At 45.8% G+C, this 12,404-nt stretch overlaps 2 protein-coding genes across 3 annotated transcripts in view; one reads left to right on the plus strand and one right to left on the minus strand.

Annotated features, from left to right (window-relative positions):
- TSHZ1 (teashirt zinc finger homeobox 1) overlaps window positions 1–2,243 on the minus strand; it is a 57,775-nt gene extending 55,532 nt beyond the window's left edge. Inside the window, exons 1-2 of one of the 2 annotated variants that reach the window (XM_030966024.1) lie at window positions 1,981–2,243; window positions 1–601 (exon numbers count right to left, since the gene is read on the minus strand). The exon at window positions 1–601 is cut by the window's left edge and continues 682 nt beyond it. The gene's annotated coding sequence lies outside the window, so the exon portion shown is untranslated. Of the gene's footprint in view, window positions 1,385–1,980 lie in introns of those variants that run through there. The other variant, XM_030966031.1, reaches the window with a different exon arrangement.
- Window positions 2,052–10,838, plus strand: ZADH2 (zinc binding alcohol dehydrogenase domain containing 2). Its single transcript, XM_030966057.1, has 2 exons — window positions 2,052–3,146; window positions 9,064–10,838. Exons 1-2 carry the CDS (start codon window positions 2,845–2,847, stop codon window positions 9,986–9,988), a joined length of 1,227 nt encoding a protein of 408 aa, XP_030821917.1. The 5' UTR covers window positions 2,052–2,844; the 3' UTR covers window positions 9,989–10,838.
- Window positions 10,839–12,404: the final 1,566 nt, after the last annotated feature.

Here is a 12,404-nt window from a genome sequence, read left to right on the forward strand (position 1 = left end):
TAAATAAGATTTGATCAGTTCAATCTGTAGCCCAAATCCATTATCTTTCTTTCGTTCCTTTTTTTTTCCTCCTCCTTTTTCTCTCTCCCCTTCTCCCCCTCCTTTTCTTAATCACTTCTTCGTCTTCTTCTTCTTCTTCGCGGTGGAGAGCCGAGCAAGCGGCGGCGATGAGACGGTAAATTCAGTCACTCCCCCCCTCTCAGGCTTTCTCCGAGATCAAAGAGTCTCAAAGCGCAACTTTCTCGCTCGCTCGCTGGCTTGTTTCAAGCTCGTGGATTTGTGTGTTGTTGTTGCTGTTGTTGTTGGGGGGTTTTTTGTTTGTTTGGTTTTTTATTGCGTTGGTAATAGTTTGTTCATTGTGCAAAAAACGAGGTCGATCCAGTCTCTCCTTCTCCTCCCAGCACTTAGTCTAAGAGCAAGGAAGCAAATCATAAAAAGGAGTAAAGCCCCCATACATACATATACACCGGATGGGAAATGTCAGTCACTCCTCCACCTTCCAAACAGTCACAGATCAAACAGTGTCACCACCGGAGAGGACTACTTTTCTCTCTTGCTCTCCCTTTTTTTTCTCTTCCACAAATCGAAGATTCTTCTGCTACTAAATATAATGCAAACACATTTTTTATCATGGATTTTTTTTGCTGATCTCGATCTGCAACAGAAGAAAAAAAAAAACCAAAAAAACAAAAAACAACACACACACACAAAAAATTTGCCAAAACCAAGAAAAACCCCGGAGAGTGTGTGCAGAGAGGGAGGGGGGGAGGAAGAAAAGACATTCACTGAGTGGGACAGATTAACGTGAACTGTCCCCCCCCCTAAACTCCTGGGAGAGAAAGAGATCCACTCTCCCTCTCTTCTCTTTTCACTGAAATATAACACACATTCGGATCCCAGGGCTCTCAGACAGTCTCAACTGATAGACAGACACATCGAGCTGCTTTTCCTGCTTCAGTTTGTTACTCCTCCTCCTCTTGCCCACGTCACCCTGACAATTACAAATAGGTCTCACACAAACCCATACCTGTCAATCTTTTTAATTGCTTTGTTTTCATTTTTTTCCCTTTCCCAGAGCTAAACAATATGACAAAAAAAAAAAAGTCTTAATACAGCACGGCATAAAAGATTCCTCATGTGAGACACGCGTTGAGGGGGTTGTTATTATAATCCACTTGCTGAAGTGCTGTGCAAGACGCATGTGCTGATTTAACTTCAGCAAAGGTCTTCTTCCAGCAAACTTAAAAAGAGAAAGGAAAAAAAAAAAGAAGCAGGCAGGAGATGATACTTCGCCGTGGCACACATCTACCCAGCATTGAATTAAAAATGATTTATGGGAGATTACAGTTCATCCTTACTTTAAAATACCAACAGATTGCAGAGCGAGAACTGCAGCATATGAAACATACTGCTAATACATTTTGCACAGTATGTGTCTGGGGATTTATATAATGTTAGCTGCAAGAACAGAAGGGTTCTTCCCTTTTTTTTTTTTTTTTTTTTAAGTAAAGAAAGCAAATAAAAACTACCCAGCTGATTCCTAAAGGAAAGCACTTGGAACTGCAGTTTTGTTCTTTTTCGGGCAGAAGGGGATTTTCTTTCTTCTTATTACCGCACAATTAAGCATTGAGCTGTTTATACTGGTAGGATGGAGTTAATTCTGGGAACTACACGCGACATCAATGCAACATCTCTATTATATTGCCTTTCTCCACGCAGTTGTACCAACTTGGGATTGGCGGCTCTATCACAACATTGACTTCGGTCCCTTGACCCAGTTGATTCCCTGCACAGGTTCCCTCACCCAAGCGTAACCTACAGCGACAGATTACTATTTTTTTTTTTTTTTTCTTTTTTTTTTTTTTTTTTTTTAAGAAGAAAGAAAGAAGCAAGGAGGGGGAGGGAGGGTGAGATTTTCTGCCAGTATTAGGGATCGGGGGAAACCCCCGCGACCCAAGCAAACTGACAGCAGCCTGTTACCCTTCCCCTCCCGGCAGGACGGCGACGGCGGGAAGAGCTTCGCCCGTTTAAATCCCCTCCCGCGGCAGGCGCGGAGCCGCCGCCGCCGTCTCGGGGTTGATTCGTAGCACCTTGCGAGGAAGTGAAACGTTTCGCACGGAAGGGGCGGAGCGTCCGCCCGCGGGCAGCGGCTCCTTGGCGGCGGCTAATAACAACATTAGGAGATTAGCTGCAACTTCTCCCCACTTCTCTAACCTTTCCCGGCCGATAATTTACCGTGCTTTTTTCCCACTCTTTTTTTTTTTTTAATTCCTCGGGGTTTTTTTTTTTTTTTTTTTTTTTTTTTTTTGGTAGGGAGATACCCTCTTTTTGTAAACTAAAGAACGGGGTGGGGGAGCTAATCCGAGGCGTTTCTCTCTGTCCGTCTGTCTACCCCCCCCCCCTCCCTCCCCTGTTTTTAAACCCCTTAGTCAGAGGCAGGGTGCAAACTAAAAGCCACCACCACCACTACCACTATCTCCTTTAGGAGATACTCCGGCCCACCGTACACCTGCCTGGCTGGCAAGGCAGAGCAGACAGGCAGGGGCTGGCAGGACGGACGGCCGCGGGAGCGGGCCGGCCTCGCCCCTCGGTAGTGCCCGCGGTGGCAGAAGACGAGCGGCTGCTGCAGGGGACCATCGTGCCTCTGCTCCTCCGGCGGCGTCTCCGTGCGGCGGAGGGGCCGACTGGGAGGGGAGGGAGAACCTGCTACTCGGGGGCTCTGTTTACGTACACACATAGCTGCGAGCGGGGAGTTTCTCCTGCCGGCGCGTCCTGCGAGCTGCCTGGAGAATCCCGAGTCGGAGCTCTGCCGAGCGGGGCGGGAGAGGAGAGCCGAGGCAGGGCATGAGTTTTAGCGCGAAAAGCGGCGCTTCGCTGAGCTCCCGGGCAGCCCGGTGGTGGTGGCGGCAGCAGCCGTCCTGCGCCACGGCAGCTCCTGCCTGGTCCTTCGGCGGCAGCTGGTCGCGGCCCATCCTGGACATGTCCTACTCCCGTCAGTTTCTGGATTTCCAGGGCTCGTCCATCCCCAGCTCCATGAAGAAGCTGGTGGTGACTAAGCTGAGCCAAAACTTCAGGGAAGCGGTCACCCTGCAGCAGGACTCGCCCGTGCCACTCCCGGGAGACGGAGACCTCCTGGTCAGGAACAGGTGAGCCCCCGCCCGCCCCCCCGCGCCCCGGCCCCGCGGCCCCCGCCGACTCCTGGCACCTTGTGGCCTGCTCTCTCCTCACTTCAGAGACCGGCTCCAAAGTTGTACCAGCCGCCATCTGGCGACTGTTAATTTCATTTTATTGTTGCTGTTTTGGACGGCTGGTGCTACAGCTCTGTCACTCTATCCACGTGTGTGGGGGTGACACTTCCTCCTCCTGTGGCGGGGCTGTGTGCGTCTGTCTGTCTATGCGCGCTGCTCCCGGCGTGCGCCTGCCCGAAGGAAAACACCGCAGGGCCCCTGTGCCAAAGCGGGGGGCGGGGGAGGGGGGAAGAGGCGAGTGCTATGTTCGGGCAGTGCCAGGGAGCAAGGAGGGAGTGAGACGGAGGAAGCGCTCGCAGGGCCCCTCCCTGGGGCCTGCCCGGGCTCGTTACACGCACGTCGTGCCCGGGGCATGAGTATGTCCCCGGCGCACCCGCACAGCGCCCCGGCACCGCGGTCTGCGGGCGGGCCTGGCCCGGCCGCTGTCTCCTCGGCGCGGCCCCGCTGCCCCTCACGGCGCTCTCCGGCCTCGCCCCCGCGCAGCCGTGACTCACCGGGGAGGCCGCGGCCGGGCCCGCCGCCCGGGCAGCCCCGGCACCACCCCCAGCCCGGCGCGCCGAGCGGAGGGGGCAGGGCAGCCCTCGGCCTCCCTCGCAGGACGCGGACCTGCAGTTGTTGGTGGCTTTTAGAGAGGAGCCGGGTCGGGCGAAGTGTGAGGAGGTGACATTTTGCTTAGCATAATGCACCGTAAATCCCACGTCCGGCGCGGTGACCAGCTCGCCGTGAAATGAAGATTCCGAGGACAAAACGTTCCTCCCTCCCCAGCTGTCTCCATAAAACCTGTTTGTTCTCGGTGCCTCCTACCTAGACGCCGTCCTTCCTTGCGCTAAAACTAAGTCTTTTGAAGTTCTGGGGTTTCTCTGCTCACGAGGGGAAGCTGAAACTCCGGGAACTTTGGAGCAGACTGCGTGGCTGGCACGGGAGAGAGCAGCGCTCTCAGGTTCTTGTCAAGCAAGGAAATCGTAGTAACACATAGTTTGCCATGTTCGCCGTGGGAGCTTAAAGATATTAAGCAGCGCTAAGTTGGCTTGAGAACAATGCTGCGGGGTCTACTAAGGCAGTGTGTGACTGTGTGTGTATGTATGACATGTATGTGTGACATGAATGTGTCCATATGTAACACACAAACACTGGGCAAAGAAGTGAGAAGGAGAAAGAGCAGGGGTTCTTCCAGGAGCTGACGAGAAAGCTGCTGTGGCACTTTAATTCAATGCTGACATCTCCCAGTGGGATTTCTGAGACCCAAATTCCCTCCAAACCTCAGAGGTCTAAGACACTGTGTTGCTGCATCCACTAATGACTGAAACAGTAATGGCGTGCAGCAGCCATCCGGCTGGAGTTAAATTCCTTTCTGTGGAAGAGGTCGAAAGACTTCGAGATACAAGTAGCAAGTACTCTACTTGGGTGATGCAAGGTAGAGCAACATCCTTGTTTCTCAACTCCCCTCCCTCCCACACATGCACTTGGAGTCTTTCTCATCCCACTCCCCTGCCTGCCCTCCTGTAAATTTTTAAAATTTATTCCTTTTTTTTTTTTAACAGCTTCCAATGTATCTCTTTCCTTCTCCCTCTTCTCTCTCTTCTCCCTCTTCTCCCTCTTTTTGCTGAATGGGCTCCCTGGGTGCTCGTGGGACTTGCACACTTCATGGTAAAAGGGCTTGTACCACGCTAAAGGCAGGAGCTGGTCCACAGATTCAGGCAGGCAATTGCTGGGCTTTAACACATCAGCCTGTTACACATGTTCCTCTACTGGTACACATGCCTGTGTGGGGATGAAGGGGAGGAAGAGGTGAGTGATGAAGTCTAGATGTAGAGTTCATACATTTTGTATTGCTTGTGGCATTTCTTCTCTCTTTACTGTTCCTTTCTGAAGAATATCACAGAAGACACAGAATTAAATTACTGTAAAACATTCACTATGTACAAGCTGCAGCATGAAGCAAGTTCTGAATGTTTTCCCCTCTCTCTGTCACTCTGAGGAAGGACTATCCCATCCTGAAGGGATGAGTCCCTGCCTATTTAGTTTTTTAAGAAAACAAACAACCAAGCTCAAATACAACTATACATTTTCTAATAGGTAGAAGCATACAATTAAAAACAAAACAATGAAAGACTTGGGTTCCAAGAGGGCATTTTCAGATTTGTTCATTTTTGTCCCAGTCACGCCCATGAATAGTATTAATTGCTTTGAGCTTTTCATGCAAAACAATCGTCATTCACCACAATAAAATCTGGTTTGGGATTTATGGGAATAGGAAATTAAAATCTGTGTGTGGATAGATATTTTAAAATAAGATGCAGTTAGGGGAAACTTTCTTCTGCTTTAGAGAGCCATGCCAGCAACTCTTATTTCTACTTTTTTATACGGAAAAAAAATAACCCATCTTTTACTCAAAAATCCTTCAGAATTAGAAATTAATTTAAGCTTTTTTTTTTTCTTTTTACTTTGATTCTGTGTAGGAGAGAAAGGGGAGGGGAAAAGGTGATAAATCCTTAGTGAAGCCATTTAAGTTTTGTAGGTCTGTTTGTCCTGTTTTCCGGGGGTAAAGAGAGGCGGGTGTGGAAGCAAGGGTTTTCCATTTCATTGCAGGAGAAGGGCCCAAGGCTGTGGAGTTTGGTCCTTCTTAAAGTTGTTGGAGGATTTTCGAGATTTTATTGATGAAGTGACATATTTCATTGCCAAAATAACTGTAAGAATTTACTTTTGGGCTGGAAGATGGGAACAAAGTTTATAGAAAAGGGAGTACGAGGGGTTGAGAAAGTTTCTTTTTTTGAACCAGGGGACTAAAGGGATGGGTCCCAGTGGGAAAAGTGGAGGGCTATTCCTGCTGGGTGTTTGGTCTAAATAATGTTTTTCTTGCGCAGTGCTGGTTTGGATGACTTTGTTTTGTCTGTGTTTAAGGCTGTGATGCTGGTTTTCGGTGTCTCACTCTTTGTTGTGGTACACAAAACAGCATTTCTTCCCCCGGCAGTGTCCTCCTGTTTTCTATAATAAACAGTGCGAGGGGTTTCAACACTGTTGAGTATAAATAAAACGGGTGACTCAGTGTGCATAATTATTTCGAGAAAAGCCAATCTCAGGCTTTTTTCACACCCTGCCTCAGGTTTGCATCTTGAAATGAAAGGGGCAAAACTCAAATAGTAACTTCTAAATTAAAGCACAGATTTAAAGTAAGAAAGTGAATGAAGGCAACGTAAAAGATCTGGAAGGTGTCTTACAACCCACAAGCGCCCCAAGTAATTGTTTCTTCTGTGCTCTCTACTTTCGTCAGTCTCAGAAGTTAGTAAACTGGTCTTCAACCTGTAATTCGTACCTTTTCCTACTTTTAATAGCAAAATAATCTGTGAAACTGCACACACATCCTACCACCTCACTTTTGTCAGCTGGAATGACAAGGCAAATTAGACACTATGTTTTAATCCAGACGGTGCGTATGATCGTTTTAATGTGCAAGGAATCTAAGACTAAACAATCTTGTTAAAAAAAAGGGGGGGGAAGAAGCCCGTACAACGCGACCAGGAGTTTTGAGTTTGCACACAATAAAAAGGAGGTTTAAAAAAAATAGGGGGGGAGGGCTAGACAGCAGGCTGCGCTGATTAATAGTGATGAACCCAGAAGCCCAGGGAGGATCATTTCCCGTGGCACGGCCGCCCCGCAGAGACGGGGGAGGGAGCGGGTGTGCGAACACGCGTGTCTGTGCGTGTCTGTGTGTGTGTGTGTGTGTGTGCGCACACGGGTGAGTGTGCGGAGGGCAGGTGGTGGCCGGCCCCGCGGAGAGCCCGCATCCCCTGCCCGGCGCGGCGGGGAGCGGCCGGGCAGCGCCGAGTTGCGCTGCGGCCCCCGCAGCCGCACGCACAAGTTGCGCTGCGGCCCGGGCGGGGAAGGGTTCGCATCGACTCCGGCTGCAGAACAAAAGCAGCGGTGCGTGTGCTGGAGCCCTACTCGGCAGGCGCCCGGCCCCCCGCACGACTTGCCCCTTCCCCGCACGCAAAGTTTTTGTTCTCGGAGTGTTTGGTTGTGCTACCTGCCTTTGTGCTCCGGTCGCCACCGCGCAGCGCCGAGAAGGGGAAGGTCTTAAAACCAGGGGGGGGCTTGTTCTGCTGTCTCTGCGCTGCCTGCCCGTGTCGGGGTGCGCTGCCCCAGCCGCGGGCGCGGCTGCTCCGCGTCCTGCCCGGGCAGACGCGCGCCGGGAGCGGGAGGAGGGAGGCTGAGCCCAGCGGGGAGCCGGGACCTCCCTTGCGGCTTGGGGCCGGGGGCACAGCGGGCACCCCGGGCTGGCCTGGCAGCTACCGAGAGCCCCGGCTAGGCGAAGCCGTGGGGCCGGTGAGGGGGCGAGCACAGCTCCCCACCGGGCTCTCACCCTCCGCTGCCCTCCCCAGAAGTTGGGGTGTGAGAGCGGGAGGAGGCTGGTGCAGCGCCGGCACGTCTCGCCTGGCGCCCGAGGGACACGGGAATCTGCAACTCCGTTACCAATTTTTATACATCTTTTAGCACTCTTGTACGGGAGTCACCGCAGAGCGGGATAAGAGAAGATTTTTTGTATCTGCGGACAAGACGTAGGCATTTTTTGTTGCGGCAGAGCGGCGAGTTAAAGGCAGGATTACGGAGAGCTACAGTCACTTTTACCTATTTTATGCATGGATATGTTTACACTTACGTGTCTTTTTATACATAACGTTGGTGAAAGTTTGAGGCTCCCCATGCTGTAAAGAATGAAGAACATCAAAAGGAGCAAAGCGGTTTTAGTTCTCCCCGCTCTGTGTGCAAGCAATTTAAAACTACACACATATACGAGCTGAGCTTGTTGCTGGCTGCAACAATGAAAAGTGCACTGTTTGCCTACTCCTGCAGCTTTTGCATGGTGTCAAGTACACCTTTTAGGTTGTCACATCCACACATAGTAACAGTCCTGGCATTTGCTGTTTCATGTGTTTCTTTTTTACATTTTCCAGTTAGCAGAACCTTCCCTAGTCTCTCTTCTCTTGCCTGTGTACATAGTTACTTTAAAAAAATATCTTTGTATTTGAGCTAGATCATAACTTTGTCTTAGGCATTATCTCCTAGCGCTTAATCGAGCTGTGAGAATATCTTTGTCTTTCTCTAAAAAAAAAACGCCATCCATTTTCACCTGTTAGAGGTCAGTAGGACTTGATATTCAGTTTTACAATTTTACTCCATCTGTGCAAGGTTGTTTTGAAGTGTTGCGAGTAATTTATATAAAGAAAAATATTTTAACATTGACATTAGCTACATCAAAAGGCAAATTTGCTGCAGTGACTCCATCAATTAAAAAGTACTTGCCTACAGTAACATGACCTTGCAAATGACATCAATAGTTAATATGATCATTAGTCATTAACAGTATTATTATATTCAAAAATATAAATTTGTTGCCAGAATCCACATATTTACTGCTCTACATGTTTCATTCTTCTGTGTTTTGAAATCTTGTATGAAGTGGTCCGTTAATTTTCACACTTTAATCTTTTACAGATTTATTTTCAGCTTCTTTAGCTTGGTCAAGTGAACCTAAGGAAAATATAAGGGATTTTGTTTTGTTTTGGGTTTGGGTTTTACTTTTTACAGCTTCTTGTTGTTTCTTTTTGTTTAGAAAATTTGTCTGTAATTCTAGAATAACAGAATGGAAACTATGGAAGTCTGATGAAAGTAATCTTTGGAGTTTGCTCATTATTCAAATATATAGATAATTAGAACAAATCTTGTACTTATCCCACAAATTTGAATATAAGGTTTCTCATACAATGAAAACTTGGTAAGGAGTAAATCTCGTTAAAACATTTTTGTTTTCTTCTAGATTTGTCGGCATCAATGCATCTGATATAAACTACTCAGCTGGTCGATATGACGCCTCAGTTAAGCCCCCATTTGATATAGGCTTTGAAGGTGTCGGTGAAGTGGTAGCGCTAGGACTCAGTGCTAGTGCAGATTACTCGGTGGGTCAGGCTGTGGCCTACGTGAAAGCAGGTTCCTTTGCTGAGTACACAGTTGTGCCAGCCAGACAAGCAGTCCCTCTACCCTCAGTGAAACCCGAGTTTCTCACTTTAATGGTAAGTGGCGCAACTGCATACCTCAGTTTGAAAGAGCTGGGAGACCTGTCTGAAGGCGAGAAGGTTCTGGTGACAGCAGCAGCTGGAGGAACAGGCCAGTTCGCTGTGCAGCTTGCAAAGAAGGCAAAATGCCATGTAATTGGAACCTGCTCCAGTGATGAAAAGGGTGGCTTTCTGAAATCCATTGGCTGTGACCGTACCATCAACTATAAAACTGAAAATGTTGAATCTGTGCTTAGGAAGGACTACCCCGAAGGTGTGGATGTGGTGTATGAATCTGTTGGAGGAAAGATGTTTGACTTGGCTCTCAATGCCTTGGCTATCAAGGGGCGCCTGATAGTTATTGGGTTTATCACTGGCTACCAAAACCCCACTGGCCTCCAGCCTGTTAAAGCAGAGTTATTGCCAGCAAAACTATTGAAGAAGTCTGCTAGCGTCCGGGGTTTCTTCTTGAACCATTACCTTTCTGACTACAAAATGGCTCTGCAGCATTTGCTCAAGATGTATGAAAGAGGAGACCTGGTTTGTGAGGTGGACTTTGGAGACATGTCTCCTGAGGGCAAGTTCACTGGCTTGGAATCTGTATTCCGTGCTGTAGATTACATGTACATGGGAAAAAACATTGGAAAAATTGTAGTTGAATTACCTCACTCTGTCAACAGTAAGCTGTAAAAACAGAACAATGATATAAATCAGAAGAGAGAAAATGGGCACTTTATGCCTCAGATTTACTAGAAACGATTTCTTTTTTTAAGCTTAGTAATGGATATTATATTAAAAACCAGAATTAAAGTGTTAATAAAAAGGGATGGGTTTGTTTGGGGTTTTTTTGTTTGTTTGTTTTTATTTTCTTAAAAGTGCTTAAATCAGTGGCTGTAGCAGGGACATAATGGGCCTGTGTTTGATATTGTCACTTAGGTTAGCATGAGACAAGAACATTGTTCTTGACAGAATAAGTCTTGATGCAGAGGCAGATTTAGTCTGTCAGCCTGATTTGATAAGACTTCATCTGTAGTTCAGCTCAGAAAAAAATCTTTCAGCAATTTTGATTCCCTGATTTAAAAATAAAATTGTTAGAACAAGAATAAGTAAAGAGTTGTATCTTTGGGTTGCTCTATTAATCTTTTGAAGTTTCTGGGAAAAAAATGCTCTTGATTTTCTGTCACAAACATGATAATCGTAATTCAGTTGCATCATGGATCATAGTAATATTCCTTGACTGGTTACACAGGGAAATTTATCCTCCAATTCTGACATGTCAGTAATATTAAGCAACTTGACTTTTTTTTTTAATCCTGCCTTTCATAACTATAAACAACTGCACAATTTTCTTTTAAATCTTTAACTACAAGTTGCAATATAGTCTCATTTTGTTGCCTTTTCATTTTCCACTGTTACTGTTTATTGTCCAGTCTCCCCTTTAGTGAGTAGTTAAAGATGATTGGAATGGGATTTTGAGCCGTGTTCATGTGTGTTCATGCCCTGTATATTTTTTGAAGATTAAATAAAGTTTTAAAAGCTATTTAAATATTTGTGGCATTTATTCATAATTATATGTTTCTTGCTGACTAGCTCTTTTTCAGATATTCTGTTTTTTAGAGTTATTTGACTGATCATTCTTCAAATGGAAAGGGATTTCTGCTTTTACCAAATACTGCTTCTGCAGAAGCCCTCTTACAAGCAGCGGGACCATTTTAGGTCTGTAGTCACAATACCTGGTACATGTACTGATGCTCAGCCATAGATTTTCCAGCGGATGCAGTTAAAGGGTTTTGTAAAGTTTCAAAAATTCTTCTTCGCCTAGTGAATATTATTAATGGTACATACAGTGGGGATTCCAGCTAGAAGCATAATATTTTCCAGAACAATAAAATACTTGAAACTGCTTGCTCTACATATTTTTTTCCATAGCAAACTTTTAAGATAATAAAGGCAAATTTTGCCACATCTTTTGAAATTACATTCATTTGTATCCTGTTGAAGAGATGGAAATTTCCTAAGATCATATGCCTCATAATAAATATAATGATAGACTGATAATGGCTAGGACTTGAAGGAAAAAATCCAGGGTAAACTTAATTTTAGGGCATTATTCAGGACTGGCTGTACACACCATTTTTGATTGTAACATAGGAAAACATAGATTTTATTCAGTAGTGCAGACAGAAAAATATTTTTAATTTTGATTTAGTGCATTCTTAATGTAAATTTTTAGTACATAAGTCATTAGCATCATAAAGAATTGTGTACAGTGGAGAATTGTCCCTTTCTTGGGCCATGCCTGACTACTAGTTTTAGTCTCACTTTGGTGATTTTGGGTAAAGGTGGGATGGATTGAGTCTTTGTGACCATTTTTCTCTCTTACTCAAGGTGAGCATCGAGCCACCATGATTTTTGTTTTAAGTAAGATCTGCTGTTAGAAACTTATTTCCTCTTTCATCTCTGATAATAAAAATACTGTGTTGTGTTTGTGTTTTTCATAATTAGAAAGGTATATTGGCCTTCCAGCTGAATGCTAAAAGGATGCCAACACTCAAGTATCATACAGAGCATTCAAAGTTCTCAGCATTTTATTCCAGGCATGTGTGATATCTTTCCTTGTTCAGGGATAAAGTGAAGTCCTTGGTCATTAAATGCATCTTAAAAAAGCAAGGTTGTTTGGGATGTACTGTGGCAAAATAAAAAAAAAAAAACAAACCAATTGGTTACATCTGTGATACGTACAGAAGAGCTGCATGAGTTTAATTTAAAAAATTTAATTTTTTCAAATTAAATTCCTGCAGTCAAATGCCAAAACCATCCAGTGGCCCAACTTTCAGATGTGTTGATCACTGTTGGTTCAATAGATTTGCTGTTTCTGAGGCAGTGAATTCCATATGTTTTTGTCATAGAAAATTCCTCCTGTAACTGGATTCTGTTTGGACATACATTCCACTTTCTTTTTAATATGTTACTTCATATATAACATTGCATAATGCAACTGCCCCAGGCTTCTTCACTGATCAAAATAGGAGAAGAGAGGGACCTTTGGAAGGTTCACACATATATATTCAGATATGACATGTTGCTCATTTTAATTTTGGCTTCA

The sequence above is a fragment of the Camarhynchus parvulus genome, chromosome 2 (genome assembly GCF_901933205.1).
Source record: "Camarhynchus parvulus chromosome 2, STF_HiC, whole genome shotgun sequence".
NCBI classification, from domain to species: domain Eukaryota; kingdom Metazoa; phylum Chordata; class Aves; order Passeriformes; family Thraupidae; genus Camarhynchus; species Camarhynchus parvulus.

Bases quoted from the DNA above. Each gene is read 5' to 3' on its own strand.
- ZADH2 (XM_030966057.1), top strand. From the start codon at position 2,845: ATGAGTTTTAGCGCGAAAAGCGGCGCTTCGCTGAGCTCCCGGGCAGCC. The intron at 3,147-9,063 runs GTGAGCCCCCGC...GTTTTCTTCTAG, and splicing joins GACCTCCTGGTCAGGAACAG to ATTTGTCGGCATCAATGCAT.